General features: G+C 38.7%; 1 protein-coding gene across 1 annotated transcript in view; it reads left to right on the top strand.

Moving 5' to 3' along the window:
- IQGAP2 (IQ motif containing GTPase activating protein 2) overlaps positions 1-15,583 on the top strand; it is a 107,094-nt gene that overhangs the window by 84,874 nt on the left and 6,637 nt on the right. The window contains exons 17-29 of the mRNA XM_059833487.1: positions 280-363; positions 1,054-1,125; positions 1,290-1,359; positions 1,677-1,885; positions 2,633-2,782; positions 3,552-3,715; positions 4,323-4,547; positions 5,151-5,291; positions 5,637-5,721; positions 7,361-7,593; positions 9,694-9,826; positions 12,356-12,458; positions 13,363-13,504. Coding sequence (XP_059689470.1) covers positions 280-363; positions 1,054-1,125; positions 1,290-1,359; positions 1,677-1,885; positions 2,633-2,782; positions 3,552-3,715; positions 4,323-4,547; positions 5,151-5,291; positions 5,637-5,721; positions 7,361-7,593; positions 9,694-9,826; positions 12,356-12,458; positions 13,363-13,504 — 1,811 coding nt within the window. The remainder of the gene's footprint in view (positions 1-279; positions 364-1,053; positions 1,126-1,289; positions 1,360-1,676; positions 1,886-2,632; positions 2,783-3,551; positions 3,716-4,322; positions 4,548-5,150; positions 5,292-5,636; positions 5,722-7,360; positions 7,594-9,693; positions 9,827-12,355; positions 12,459-13,362; positions 13,505-15,583) is intronic.

The raw sequence follows: 15,583 nt of genomic DNA, 5'->3' as shown, positions 1-15,583 counted from the left end.
AGGATGTGGGTGTACTGGTGATAAGAGTAAGGATGGCTTCAGGGGAGGGAAGGAAATGGCATTGGACAACAAAGTGTGCTGAGATTGGCCAACATTAACATGAAATGTATCACGGCACCTTAAAAATACGGAGGCAAGCTTATTTACACCCTAGTTATCTTTTTACCACAACGGCAGTTTTTCTTTACAACGCTGATAATGATTTTAGTGTATATATGTAGATGTTAATAAATATTAGTTTCTTATTAGTAATAATGGTCTCCTGCCTTTTAAAAATAGGCTTTCTGGAAAGGATTCAAACAAAGGAAAAGCTATGTTGACAGATTAAAGGTGCTTCAAGGCAATGTTGCTGCTATTGTTAAGGTAAGATCTCACTGTGTTTTGGGGCCTGAGTATGCTTTATCCCTTGGCTTGGTCCTCCACCACCTGGGAATCAGAGACTAGGAACACAAACTGCAGGGACTTCTGCTCCAGAAATTTGCATAGTGTTGAAAGTTGTTTAACTGACAGCTTAAGTAAATTGCTTCTTGAAAGCTCTGTGTTTGACAGCTAGCAAGCTTTGCTGAACTTGAGTGGGTCATAATAGAGATTTTCTTATGCTTCCCTTTCCATAATACTAAACTAGAAAATATTTAAGCTGACAGTGCGTTATCATTTCATTAAAAGCTGTCAAATCTGTCTGTCTGAAAAGTATTCAATTTTCTGGGATGCTAATGGGTTACTATGTCATGAGTAGACTGTAGATCGCAGATGGGATATTGATCTCCTGTCTTGAATGAGACTGGTTTACAACTGAGAGCTGAGACTTGAAGGTAGAAATTACTTCCAAAGATAATGCTACACATGGGTAGTAGAGCCTTGAACTCAACTTGCTATTTCAGTTGAAGCCTAGTAATCTGGTCACTGGACTGTAGAAGCCCAATGGTACAGTCATCTATGGCCCTGAGCATGTGAGAACAGCATGCCTGCAGAAGAGGACTGTCAGAAGCGAGTTTAAAACACACACACAAAACAGTTTGTGCAGTGTCTGCTCAGTTTTTATTTAATTTTCAGATTCAGTCATGGGTCAAAATGTGGCTAGCAAAGAGAGCTTACAGGAAACGGCTGCAATACTTCAAGGATCATGTAAGTCCTTTTTCTCCATTTTGAACATGAAACATTAAAATAGGGTAATATGACTGCACAGGCAGTTTTGGGAATCTCAGGAAAAAGGGTGCAGGTTCTGCAGTGTGTTTCTGAGCAGAAATGTGTCATAACTAGATTCTTTACCTAATCTTGGTCCCTTCCAGAATGACAAAATTGTGAAGATACAAGCATTTCTCAGAGCAAACAAAGCCAGGGAGGACTACAGAACACTAAGTAAGTGGTAACAGTTGAATGATATATATTTTGGGAGAAGTGTGTTGCTGTGTTCAGACATCTTTTTTTCAAAATTTCACCTGGGATTTCTCAGTCTCCTATTCTTCAAAAGCAGGTGCAAGTGTTTGTACACCAATTGTTTTACAGCTGAAAGCATTTTGGATAGCTGTACTTACACAGTATGACAAAAATATTGCTCTAACTGGCATAAACTTCTCTCTGCAGTTCCAAAATTTTCTGCACAGTGATCGGTTTCCTGAGGGTTTTAGGGATGTTCAGTATATGTCAACTAACAAGCCTATTTACTTCAACTATAGTTGGTGCTGAAAATCCACCCTTGACTGTCCTGCGCAAATTTGCCTACCTCTTGGACCAAAGTGACTTAGACTTTCAAGAAGAACTAGAAGTAACAAGGTTAAGGGAAGAAGTGGTTACAAAAATTCGATCCAATCAACAGCTGGAGAAGGACTTGAACATAATGGATATAAAGATTGGACTGCTGGTGAAAAACAGAATCACTCTTCAGGTCAGCATGCTCTGTTCAGGCTCCCTTGGTAGCACGCACCGAGCACTTCTGTGTGTTGAAGGAGCTCAGGATTGCACAATCACAGCACAGTTGAGCTTGGAAGGGACCTCTAGAGGTCATCTGGTCCAACCCCCCCTGCTCAAGCAGGGCCAGCCAGAGCAGGTTGCCCAGGACCATGTCCAGCCAACTTTTGAGTACCTCCAAGGACGGAGACTCCACAACCTCTCCGAGCAACCTGTGACAGTGCTTGGTCACCCTCAATTAGTTAAAATACTCTTCATAAATTAAGCACTTTCTTCGCGTGCCTTAAGTCATTCTTGTCAAAATACCTTGTGGTAGAGGTTGTTCTGCTGTCCTGAGTGGTATGTCAGTTTGCTACTGAATGTCACTCTTCGTTTTGCTACTTGTGGACAACAGTAATTGCTTGGCAGGTTTTAAGCATCTTTTCTGTGGTAGAATGGAGTAGACTTCTGATCATACTTGAAAGCTTTTTCATTGTTAACTAAATGATGAATGGGTCTGTACATGAGATCAGGTTTCCCAGATGGTCATTGTCAGCAAGCCATACTGGTGACAAGATAAAGATGTTCAAATGACTGGTTAGTGAATAGAGCAGCAAAATATACAAAATTGTTAATAAAGGCCCTTGGAGGAATATCGCATTTAACATGGTTGGGAAAATATTAATTTTTCCAATTTGCCTTTTTTGTGAATATATAATCTAGACTTTTGATCATCTGTCTGCAGGATGTGGTACTGCACAGTAAGAAACTTAACAAAAAGAGCAAAAGTCAGCTGGAAGAGATGGTTATGGTTGACAAACAGGGTATCAAAGGTTTGAGTAAAGAAAGAAGAAAAAAACTGGAGGCTTATCAACATTTATTCTACCTTTTACAGGTAAATCTTAATGTAAAAATTAACATGTCAGCAAACTGCTAAAGAAAAACTAGAAATATATTGCTTGTTTTCTTTTAGCGATTGTAGTAGCGATTATGAAAAGATTTCTGAAGTAGTATGCAGACTACTAGGACCAATTTCTAATATTTCCTGTAACTGAGAAAATCCTTGCTGTCCTTAAACTGTGCAAGAAATATAGCTGTTTTTCTCTTGAGAATAACTTCAGTCCATACTGAAGCAAAAGAGAAATATATCCTCCACGTATCTTTTAGTCCCTGTAAATTACTATCACTATTGCTGTGCATTATATGTGGTGGAAAGGAAGCTGTCTGCTATGCAGCTGACAGAATAGAATGCATCTGTTCTTGTGCTATTTTTATCTCACCTCAGAAGAATTTTAGATCTTCCCAGGGCAGATGCCCTCTAATACTTAAGAGGACATGTAGTATGCAATGTCATCTTGGTAGATAGCCATTGTCATTTGGTAAATTGTCATTGTCATCGGATACATAGACCTCGTGCACAGAGGTACTGTTTAGAGACTACAAATAAAATCCCTACTGGTACTATTCACAGCGATTTAATTGTGCAGTATTCAGTGTTTCTTATGCATTAGGATTTCAAAAAAAGTAAAGCCAGTGGAAAAGTGACATATACAGGAATCAACATAAATACTTTTGGTGTTAATGGAAATGGAGAGAGAGCTGCCCCCCAAGTGGGGGTAGTTTTTTATGGACAATAGTATTTAAGTCATTTGTTTGTTTTGTAGACTAATCCCACGTATTTGGCAAAGCTGATTTTCCAGATGCCACAAAACAAATCAACGAAATTTATGGATACGGTCATCTTCACACTATACAACTATGCCTCCAATCAACGAGAAGAGTATCTGCTTCTCAAACTCTTCAAAACTGCTCTAGAAGAGGAAATAAAGTATGTGCACGGTTAATTTCTGTTGCAGACAGTTCAATGAATACTTCATACCTAAAAGATTTTGATGGCTAATCTTTAAAATTGTATACATATTTTTGCTACTAGGGAAATTTGTTTTCAGGGTAACTTATTTGTTAACTCAAGCTATTTCCAGTTCAGGAAAAAATCTTTCTATGGTGGACAATATTTTTGTATGAAAAAATTGCTTGAAAAAAATAGACACTAGGGTTTCTTGCTTTTGTGTTTGAGTATTTAAGGGTGGAGAAAGTCTTTTCTTTCTCTATGTGAATGTATGCTCTGTAAGTGGAGAGTGGTGGCTTCTCCTGGAACAATAAAATCTTATTTTATGCCCTTCATAGGTATTTGCAGAACAGGTATTTGGGCCTGAATCAGGTATATCTTAGCTGCCACTAACTACGTTATGTTCCAGGGACGTTATTATAATACGTATAGAATTCAGGTAGTAGTTTCTATAGTCTTGTTTTGTATGAAAGCCTAAGGAATAGACTATATAAATATGTTTCAACTCAGAAATAGGATGGGTTTTGAAAACATGGATAACTGCATACATAAGTCAGATCTGAGAACTATTCTATTCTTGATACAGCTCTAAGGTAGACCAGATACAGGATATCGTCACTGGAAACCCCACTGTCATCAAGATGGTCGTCAGCTTCAATAGAGGTGCTCGTGGACAGAACACTCTGCGCCAGCTCCTGGCCCCAGTGGTGAAGGAGATCATGGAGGACAAGTCTCTCATAATCAACACTAGTCCTGTGGATGTGTACAAGTCATGGGTAAACCAGCTAGAAATGCAGACTGGTGAGGCCAGGTAAGTGAGGAAGCTGGACAATACTGTAGCATTTAAATACTTGAGGAATCCTTCCAGTTCTCCTCTCCCTTTCCTTCCCTGACAAATTGTACTTGTGGCCATGCACCCCTTCCCCACCTTCCTGCAGCACAATGAGAGTTTTTGGGCAGAGGTGCTTGAAAAACAGGTATTTTAACCTGTTCTGAACAACAAAGGCATCGCTTTCCTGGTCATGTGTTTTAAAAGTCAATTACTTAATCTTTACAAATGTAGCAGACTGCCATGGAAGAACTTACAGCCTTTTTCCCTGTTTTATAACAGCATGCTAGTAGTGTCCCAGGCTTTTGAGGAACTATGCTGGGACTGGAATGTGGAGATGCATGCCTTAAATTCGGATTCCCTTTTTGTAATTAAGGGAAGGTACATGATGGCGTGTGCACCCCCACCTAAACAAACTGCCCCCCTCTAAAAAAAGGAAGGTAATGCGTCTGAGACTTTTGTTATTAGCCAACTTCAACTGTATTTGTTTGACTTTTTTCTGTTCACTGATAGCCCTTATGAAGAAAAAAAAATATTTTACTCTCAAATACATTTAGCCTGGTTTAATATCTGTTTGCTTTGCAGCAAATTGCCATATGATGTAACCACAGAACAAGCATTAACACACACAGAAGTGGTCAGTAAACTGGAATCATCAATTCAGAGTTTGCGAGCAGTAACTGACAAAGTTCTCACATCCATATTCTCTTCTCTCAATATGATGCCGTAAGTGCCAATTTAGGACTCTCTAAGCTGCAGTTCATATGCACAGTGAATCTTCACTTGAAACTCAGCAATGGAGATCGTTTCAAGTTACATGGCTTGTGATACGTGCCTCCCGAATGACTTCCCCAGCAGAGGGAGTGGTTTCTCCACTTCTCCTATCCTGCTTTAGCAGACACCTGAATGTCTCCCTGTACTTGAAATTTTTTGTATTTTCCGTTTTTATTGTCTCGTTTTGTGTTTTAAGTGGCTGGGGAAAAAGCCAATAACTTGGCTGACTAGAATGATTGTTTTATGTTTCATCTAAGTCTTTCCAATATTCTTCCTTTTTATCTGTTCTACGTGTAGTTATGGAATGAGATATATAGCCAAAGTTCTGAAGAGCTCACTCCACGAGAAATTCCCAGATGCAACAGAAGATGAACTATTAAAGGTAGACTTCTGAGAGCAAACTGCAGCAGCTTGTTCTTTTCATGCCAAAGTGGATTTTTATTGACACTAAGCATTCTAAGGAACTGAAACACCAGCATTTACTGAAGGAATTTGGCACTTCTTGGGTTGCAAAGGAGTGGTGGAAGGGGGGAGGAGAAGGGAACTCTGTTGCCACAACCTAGCTGTCTTAATCTGGGTGCTCAGCAATTCTTATGGAAGACAGTGCCCAACCTGTTTCGGATAGTAACTGTTCTGAGAAAGTTGGAGTTTATCTGAATCATCTTGGGTTTTGGTTTTGTACTGTGGTCCTTACCACCAGCAATTCTTTCATGGAGAACACTGTGGTCTTATTTTACCTCCCACACACCTTAAGTTGTTAACATATTAAAAAATAACTTATTTTAAAAATTGCATTAATATTGTAATTTAAATACAACAAGGAAGGGCTCTAAAAAAGAATTGCAAGTAAATCATTACATTACACCTATTTAAGATGCTTGTAAAAGTTGTAGGAATGGCATTTGTACGGATTGAAAAGTAAAGTGTGAGTGATATGCATGGTACCGGCACACTGGCCATCACTAACCTATCACAGCCATGGTGCTTATTCAGAGGTCTTAGAGGAATTGCCCCAGGAGCCTTCTAGCCAGCTGACAGACTGACAACTCTCTCAAATTAGAACTATTTGCACTTCAGTAAACATGCTTTCATTAGTGTTTAATGAAATGGTTCTTAAATTACAAGGTATTCATTTCAATAGGACTTCCCTATTAGGCTTCAAAAAGATACTGTTCAGTGTTTAAAAAAAAAAAATCTCTATATATACCCTGGTGCCTAGAGGACTTCAAACTCCTCAGCTGAAAAACTAATTCTGCTTTTGTGTGTTTTAACAATGCATTGGAAATCCTTGCAAGCAGCATTTATGGGGTACTTCTGTCCTTCACTCCAGCAATACAGATTAAAGCATTGCTCAACTTCTGGGGGAAAAAAAAAAAAAAAGTAGAAAACGGAGCACAAGGCACCCAAGTGAAAGCCTTTAAATGTGTAAGTTGGAAGTTCTGCAGGTGACTACGCATAAGGTGAGGCAAATTGCAGAAAGAAGTCCTGCCTGTTTCTGAGATCAGGAATGATTTGAAGCCACCAGCTGCATAATACAAGTTACTGTAACATCTTTACAGAAATTGCAGTTTGGAAAATCTGTTCTCTAGTCTTTTAGGGCTGCATGCAGTCCTTATGAGAAACAGTGGGTCCCTTGTCAATGAATGCAGTAAATGCTGACAGATATCTGTAGCACTTCAGAGAATGAGCCTCTGGAGCTGAACCTTGCAAAATCTAGAAGAAAGAATAATTGTATTTGCCTTTGTGTTCAACTCGATGCCATGCATTAGCTGACCTAAAGCCAGAACAAAATTGAAATGTCGTTGTAAAAGTCCATAACTCATGTTCACAGAGGTGTTAAGAGGCACATCTTATAAAAGACCACAGGCTCTTTCAGTTAGCCACATAAGCAACACGTATGTCTTAGGGCTTCTTCTACCACCGGTTCCTATTGTCTAATTCAGAAGTATAAATGATTGATCATGTTTTGTAAAATGTAATTACTGTATGCAAAGGGACGATCTCTTAATTTTTTCTTTTAGATTGTTGGCAACCTCCTGTACTATCGCTACATGAACCCTGCCATTGTTGCTCCTGATGGTTTTGATATAATTGATATGACAGCTGGGGGCCAGATACACCCTGACCAGAGGAGGAACCTAGGTTGTGTGGCAAAAGTCCTTCAGCACGCTGCTTCTAACAAACTCTTTGAAGGAGAAAGCGAACATCTATCATCTATGAACACTTACCTCTCACAGACATACCAGAAGTTCAGGTATGTAAAGCCCTCGCAAATACCTACACAGTAAGAGCTCTCCTCTAGGATGAGTAAGGCAGGTGGACTCCTCATTTATAGGAATTCCCTGCTCAAAGTTAAAAATGTTGAGTTATCTGCCATAAAGAAATCCTCACTGGTGAGGAACTTGAAGCAGGGAGTAACGGCTTGTATTTCAGCTTGAGCATTACTTTGAGAACTGATCATGTCTGCTGGCTTGGTTGCAGTAAGGCTTCCTTACTGCAAGTACAGATTGTGAGAGCAGTGTGAGGTGATTCATTACCCAGCAGAAATAATGTGTTCTCTGGGTCAGGAGGACAGCTGAATGTTTTGTCTGAGGAAAAAACTTATTGGTCAGGAAAAAGTTGTGGGTTTTGTTTTTATTCTTTCATCTTTGAGAGATTCCACACAGATTTTATTCTTTCGTCTTGCACAGTCATAGGAAATTGTGTGTTTTGCTACACTCTGGGACACAAGTTCTTTGGGATTATTGTCCATCTTTTTGGGTGATTGCTATTATTATCTTGAAGTGTTGAGTCTTGCAACAAACTCACTTTCAAACCTTCTATCTTTAGCATCTGCCCTTCATGAAAGTAAATGCACTGTTCATATAATGGCTTTCCTTGAGAGATCAGCCATGAACACAAATATACTTAAACTTAGCCATTCTGTTTATTGAAGTATTTAAGGGCATGACAAACATGAAGAAACAGTAGGGTAGAAAGTGTTCTAGCAAGAATAACAAACACTAATGAGAGAGAGAGAGAGTCTACTCTGGTTGGCCCTTTGATCACGACAAAAGGAAGCTAGCTTTAAGCTAGCTTTATATAAAACTGAGTCTCTGGGTGACTGCTCTCTGTATTTTAACTAAACAAAGCAATATTAGCTATGTTAAAAGCTACCAGCCCTGCCTATATCTTTAACTGTGCATTTATGAACTTGAGCAGGAATTTGTCCAAACCCTTCTTAAACCTTTGAGATCATCTGCCTTCACAACCTCCTCCTGTAGCAATATTCAGAAGTTTGCTACCTGTTGGTTAAAACAGTGTTTCCTTTCATTTATTTGAAATTAATATTTTCCTTCTAGTTTCATTGCATATCCCCTTGTCCCATCATTGTGGGATTTGATGAATGAATTCTGCACCCATCTCCTGCAACACCACTGTGATTTTGTACAACTTGATCATATCCCTCAGCTTTTCCTCTGCAAACTGAGGAATCACAGCCCTTTTCTTTCTTTTTTCTAATACCAACTTTAAAGGTGCTCTGGGCCTGAAACGTGCATCCTCCTCAATAGTGCAGGGCTGGCACAGTGAAGGCAGGACAGCTCCTGCAGCATCCTTGTAGGCCTCATCTAAAACCCTGTTTCTCCTAGCTGCTCCATTTCAGGTCCTCTCACTTTGGAAACAAAGTGGTCCTCTGACAGGATGACCTTGCTGTTTCTTGGTTGTCTGTGCACATCCCGGAAGCTGTCGGTAGCTTGGAGAGACACCCATGGTTGTCTTGGGAAGCAGGTCTCAGCTCTCCGTGTACATCCTCGTCATGTTGAAGTAACACTTGGACCATACTTCGCATTTTTTCCTCTCAAGATTTTTGCATTTATAAACAATACCACATTCTGTCATTTCGAGCAGCTCAATTTCTGAGTAACCACGATTTAAACATTTGTAGGCCAAGTGCTAATTTTGTGCAGCTATTTCAAATAACTTCTTCTCAGCACACTTTGTAGTACAAAGTGCCTTCATAAAATCAGAGGGTCTTTAAGTGGAAATTCTTTTGTAACTTCTAAAGCATTAAATACAGACTTCTCTAAGTGTTTAAAATTTACCAAGTTATCACTCCTTGTTGAAATAAGGAGAAGAAAAATTTACCTTTAAAACATTCTTCCACCAGCTGTCTAGAAAAGATGGAACGCTTTGTCATTTGTATTGATGTGTAAATGCATTGCCTCCAAAAGGTTCCTTCAAACACTAAGTGTAGATTGCAGATTATAAGAGAAATATAATGTATGTCAAAAACTTGATTGTGATTATTTTATACAGGCTAACTAAAGTGAGTTTATAGGGGGCAATTATTGAAATCTTTCTCATTTTCTTTTAGGAATTTCTTTCAAGCAGCATGTGATGTTCCTGAACCAGAGGAGAAATTCAATATCGATGAATACTCTGACATGGTGACCCTTAGCAAACCTGTCATATATATCTCCATTGAAGAAATTATCAATACCCATTCAGTAAGTCAATGAAAACACACTAGCCAACAGACTAAAGTGTATAGATTGTGAAACGCTTGCAACAGTCTCTGGGGAAGACTTGGTATTCGTTCTTCCTTCTGAAATAACTTCTTCAGTTCATCTCTGAAATGGTCTGGAATTGAGTACTAGATTGCATTTTTCCTAGAAGATTGCTTCCATGTAAAATCATCATCTTGAATAACAATTAGAATATAACATTTGCTGATAGGAGGGAGGAATTTTTTTTGTTCTAATCTAGTGTGACATTGTTAACTTATTTATACTTAGAAATACTTTCCTGTCTTGGCTAAGAAAGTGACACCAATTTGAAGCAGCTCCTTTGACTCTGGGAACAGAGGAAAATTCAGTGTATTTCATGACTCTGGCATTCTGTCATATGTTTTGTTGGAAGCAGATGCAAACGTCTGATTTAGGACTGAAGCTGTGGCATCCTGCCAGTTCTTGTGGGTAAAGAACAGATTAACTGCAGTCTGTAGCATGACTCATTAGGGTGTAAGTTAAATGCTTACCACATGGTCCTCCTAAAGCTGGGATATTACTATCTGTTTCCTGGCTTGGAAACTGTCCCCTGCCTGCCCCGCACCCCCCACCCCCCCAAAGAAAAAAGCCCCAAAAAACACCAACACCCCCCGCCCCAAAAAGCCCACAAACCCCACAAAGAACCTCACACAAATATTGTCAGACACACTATGGAACAGGTAGAATACTCAACTCCCAGTACACAGCATTACAAGTTAGTTTTATTCAAGTGAAAACTAATAGCCTAGTCTGCTAAAAACATATTTGCTGGATTGTCTTTATGCCTGTTCTTTCTTTTAATTTTTTAAGTCATAGACCTATGCCTGCATGTTTATAATCAGTGGTTACATTTAAACACTAGTCTTGGTCCAATATTCCTTTTAGTGGGTCTGTTGCATGTCTAATATGTTATTTGATCCTAATGTGACAAAGTATTACTATGAAATTTTATATTAGCTGATAAAATACTCTACAAAATATAAATTAATTTATTGAAAGTAAATTGCCAAATAAAGGAGGTCAAGGAGATGGTGTTTTTTGATAACACAACTATGTGCACTTGCCTGCCTAGAGAAAGCAATCAATTAGGTCTGAAGACTGTACATTATCTACGTGCAGTACATTTACCCGATGATCCTCCTTGTCCCATGCCAACTCTTCCACAAAACCTACTCTTGAGAGCCTGAGCCTTCATCTGAGTTGTCTTCTCCCACTGCACCTTCCCTACAAGTGTAAATTAAACTTTCCATTCCGGTCATACAGCTCTAAAAAAATTAGTTTGAATAACAGGAGATGCATAAACATTTTGTCTGTCATGTGTAGCTCAGCTTCAGAAAAAGTTCTCAGATCTGCCCTGTCATCATCTCCCATGGCGCTTGCCTAAGCTTAATTTTCATTGCACACTTCTGTAGGATGTAACTGGAATGAGGGATCGGTTGCATTCATTGGGTTTGGTGCTTCCCCATGTATTTCTTGTCTTCACCCAAAGAATTTGTCCTGACAATGTCTTTCATTCTGTGCTTGTATAGCATCAAGCATGGTGGAGTTTTAATCAGTACACATAGTGTTTCTCAGCGGTTTTCACAGCATGGGGCAGCAGCTGCACGTAAGAGAGAAACTTGTTTAAAACAAGTTAATGGTTACGGGCTTATGCTCACCTCTGTCTTGTATGTCTGAAATGCCTTTCTTTTCCACTCATAGGCAGTACAGTTTCTAGTAACCAGTAACTTTTGACTGACTATAACTTGCAGTGTTTAAAATACTTAAAATACTGGAATTTTTGCCTACTGCGAATGCTTTGCTGTAGCTAAATGTCAGTGAAGCTTGGTGACGCTGTGTCTTTTCATCAGTCCTCCAAGTAAGGAGTATTGCTTCTAGGGGAGTGGACTGTTGAATCTAGTGGTCACTAATGCTGCTGGCTTTAGCTAGCTCAGCATAAGGTTACTTTTCTCACAGATAACAGGAGTTTGCTTTCAGGAAAATGTTACTGCCCTGTTCATGCTCTTTATTAAGCTGGTTTCTCACCTACCTTTCAGAAATGACTATATTTTGTATTACTGATGCTATTGTAAGCTACTGGAATTGATATACAGAAAATAGGTATCTTTCTGTGGGTGACCAATCCTGTCTTCATTCCTTTGTGTGCTTAGTTCAGGATGCAGCACTGAAATGCTCTCCTTGGGACTATCATCCTTTACTCTGTGATACTTTGTTAGTCCTAAAGGCAAATCTTTAAACTTCTGCTCAGCTATGATGTTTAGCATTCCAGAGACGATTGCCAGAGAAGCACGGCAAGCTCTCTTACAGCAAGAAAAATTCTAAACTCATAATCCAGAACTGAGCATGCTTCCCTGGTTGGGTCCTCCATAATCCTGATCACACTAGCTCTGTGTTTTTAAGCATTTAGTCTCCAGATTTATTTACAAGTACAAAGACATTGGGAATGTTTTGGGTTATTTGGAAGATGACTTCATTTACATTTGTTTATAGCTACTATTGGAACACCAGGATGCCATTGCCACTGAGCCAAATGACCTGCTGAATGAATTGCTGGAAGGGCTGGGACCTGTTCCTGATGTAGAGTCTTTCCTTGGTATGCTGGTCTTCGTCTTTACGGTTAATTTCACTCTAGGGGCAGAATTAAATGGAGGCTTGATTTAAATACTCTAGCGTCTCTCATAGTGACAGCTTCCTCATTTATTATAGAATTCTTTTCTGAACACTTTTTGTAACATCGCTCCTTATAGTTGAACCTTCTTCTAACTGCAATATTCATTCTAATAATTAATGATGTGATTCCAAAACCCAAATATTAATAATGTTTCAAGTAGAATGATCCAGTTATGCTCAAATTGCAGATAGAAAACAAGTGATTTTTTAATAACCTGATGGTAAGATTTGCTAGTGTTGTCTATAAACTTACAAGAAAGTGCACAGAGAATTCTTAAAACAGCCATTTTTTATTTTGACACTTAATTATCCAAATAAAAATGACGTTTTAAAAATTATGTAAATTTATTAGTAAGTTATGAGGAATAAATGCGACTGATACTTAGTTTGCCTTAATTATAGCAAGATGTGAACTGTTTAGAAAGTAGCTGGGATGTCATGGATAATACCAGCTTCCAAGTGAATAGCCTTTTAACACAGCTGCTACTCTTTCATTTTTCACTATCACTGCATGTTAGGACAAAGGATGTTAAATTGTTTGTATTCTTCTTTGAGAAGAAGACACGTGAGTCTCTTTCACATCAGTAGCTTGAGAAGGAAGAATTGGTGGCATTTCCAAAATATTCTGAATGGGCTTATAAATAGCTGGTTTATGGTTTTGATTGTTCGATGTCCAAAAAACACTGCTTCTAAATGGTAGGAATGGGTGTGCTATTTAATAAACTTAGTATTTCTGTTTTATGGTGATTTATCTAGGTTTTTGTTCACTTCATGCATTGAATCACGGGAAAGCTGGCAAACTTGAAGTAAAAGATGTTTTCTTACAGGGGAAGGAGCTGTTGATCCCAATGATGCCAACAGGGAAAGCACACTGAATCAACTTGCAAAAACAGAGATTTCACTGTCTCTAACAAGCAAATATGAGCTACGAGAAGGTGAAGATCAGGATCTCAAAAGCCTGATGATAAAGTAAGTTTTGCTCAAAAACCTGTATTTTGGTGATGCTTTTTGTTTTTGTGGGTTTTTTTAAAAAGGAGTTGCCTCCACCCTGCTGCCCTGCCTAAGTGCATTTTTTGAGGTACTGAGCGCACTCAGTTTTCAAAAGCCAGTTTGTGTTCAGTCCCACACAAACTTTTGCACAAGTCAGAGGAACTGTCACTGCTTACAGAAAGTTTACAGAAAGATAAACATACTGCCACTTGTGTTTTGGACCATGGCTGGATCATTATCTAACCTACTAAGTGCTCTTCCATGAAGCTGTAAGAGCATTCTGCTTTAGAACACCACAGCCTTGGGAAAGCAGAGATAAAAAGCTGTCTAGCCTTGTAAGAGATGGACAGTATCATACTGTCCTCTCCTCCCCCTCAAAGGAAAACACTTCCCTGACGTACTGCCATCAGGCATTTGAACAGGATGCAACTGTCACTTCAGCAGGAAGAGTGCAAGCTTTTATCCAGGGAAAGAAAATTATGTTTATTCTATTTGGTGAGCAAATTAAGAAATGGCTACTGGGATACCCTGGGATATAGGCTACTTTATAACTGAAAATATTTTTATAAAAGCACATAGTATCAAATTATTGGCACCTCTCTTCTGAATTTATTTCAAGCTGTCCAGAATAACGATTGGCTTATTTAAGATCCAGGGTGCTTCCTGAACAAGGGGGAGAACGGGATGCTGCCCTCCTCTATGACTATGCTTATTTTACCCCACAAGCATGAAGATTAGAAGTTCGCTTTAAAAAGAAATACAGCATAAGGATTTTACACCTTTGCAAGCACTAGGAGTGTGGATACAGGCTGTAATTAAACTCTAATTTGTTAGTATATTTTTTTCCAAATCAAAAATCAGTAAACTGTATTTATTAGGTAAATTTTACTTCTGAAGAAAGTTCTTAGCTGTAATGTCTGTAGTAAGTGGTGCAATTTCTATAAAAGCCATAAATGCCCATTTAAAGTCTGGAAAAAAAAATCTGATTTTAAGTCAAGAAAACTCTTACTATTTATCCTAAAGTGAAGAGGAGTTTTTCCACTGTAATTGTGCATATTTGATCTGAATCTTAAACAAGAAAACACTGATGTTTTTCTGTAACTTGTTATCAAATGTAGTTTGAGATCTAAAGTAAAGGGACTGCAATGACAATGTCAAATCAAAACTGTGTTAGTCACTTGGTATCCCAGAGACCAAGGCTCTAGAGCTGTTCCCAAGCTGGTTTTGTAATGAGGGTATGCCGGTTGCTGTCCCTTAAAAAAAAAAAATTGTGCTTCCTATCTTTTTTCCTCTGTGTAGGAGTAAAATGCTACTCCTTAATGGAATCCCTAAAAATATGCAAATTCAAGGCTAACAGAAGTGTCTTTAGTCCTCTACACTGTGTGGAAATATGTTGAAACAATAGCATGAGAATTAACAAAAGAATTTAACTTCTCTATTGCATAAGTGCTTTCAAGTAGTATTTCTCACATTTTTAGGAAATTTAGTAAATAATCTGACAGAAGAATAATTAACAACTTATGTTAACTTTAAATATTGCTGCAATTAAAAATACTCATTGCTACCTTTTACACAAGAGATGTGTAAATAGAGATGCTTAGCTTTCCTACCTTAGCTGCAGAGAAGTCTTTCACTGCAACTGCGAAATGTTAGGCACCTGGCTAAAATTCATGTTGCAGCTGATTCACTGAATGTTCCTTCTTTCTCTGTAAGTGGCATGCCTCTTCTATAGAAATATTTATATACTTGCTATTTAAATGGTTTTGTTAGGGCTTTTGTGAAGAATTCTAGTATCTGCTGGTACCACTACCTAGAGGACTCTATGTAAGGTGCCTGGTCCGCATGGTTTGAGTGCACAGGTGCCACATGCCGAGTTGCAGGTGAAGGGGAAAGCGTCCAGCCCCAAGTGGGGTGTTTATGAAAAACAGCAGAGACGAGTACGTGTGGTACGTGGTGAGAGGAACAGGAAATAAGCCTTGTGTCTTATCAGTCATATCAGCACCTGTTTCTAAGCCACTGCATGAAACAATAACGCTGTCCCACGTACGTTAATGTAGA

This window comes from Gavia stellata, chromosome Z (genome assembly GCF_030936135.1).
Source record: "Gavia stellata isolate bGavSte3 chromosome Z, bGavSte3.hap2, whole genome shotgun sequence".
In the NCBI taxonomy this organism is placed as follows: domain Eukaryota; kingdom Metazoa; phylum Chordata; class Aves; order Gaviiformes; family Gaviidae; genus Gavia; species Gavia stellata.
Note: the sequence above shows the minus strand (reverse complement) of the source record. Positions and strands in the feature narration are given on the sequence as shown.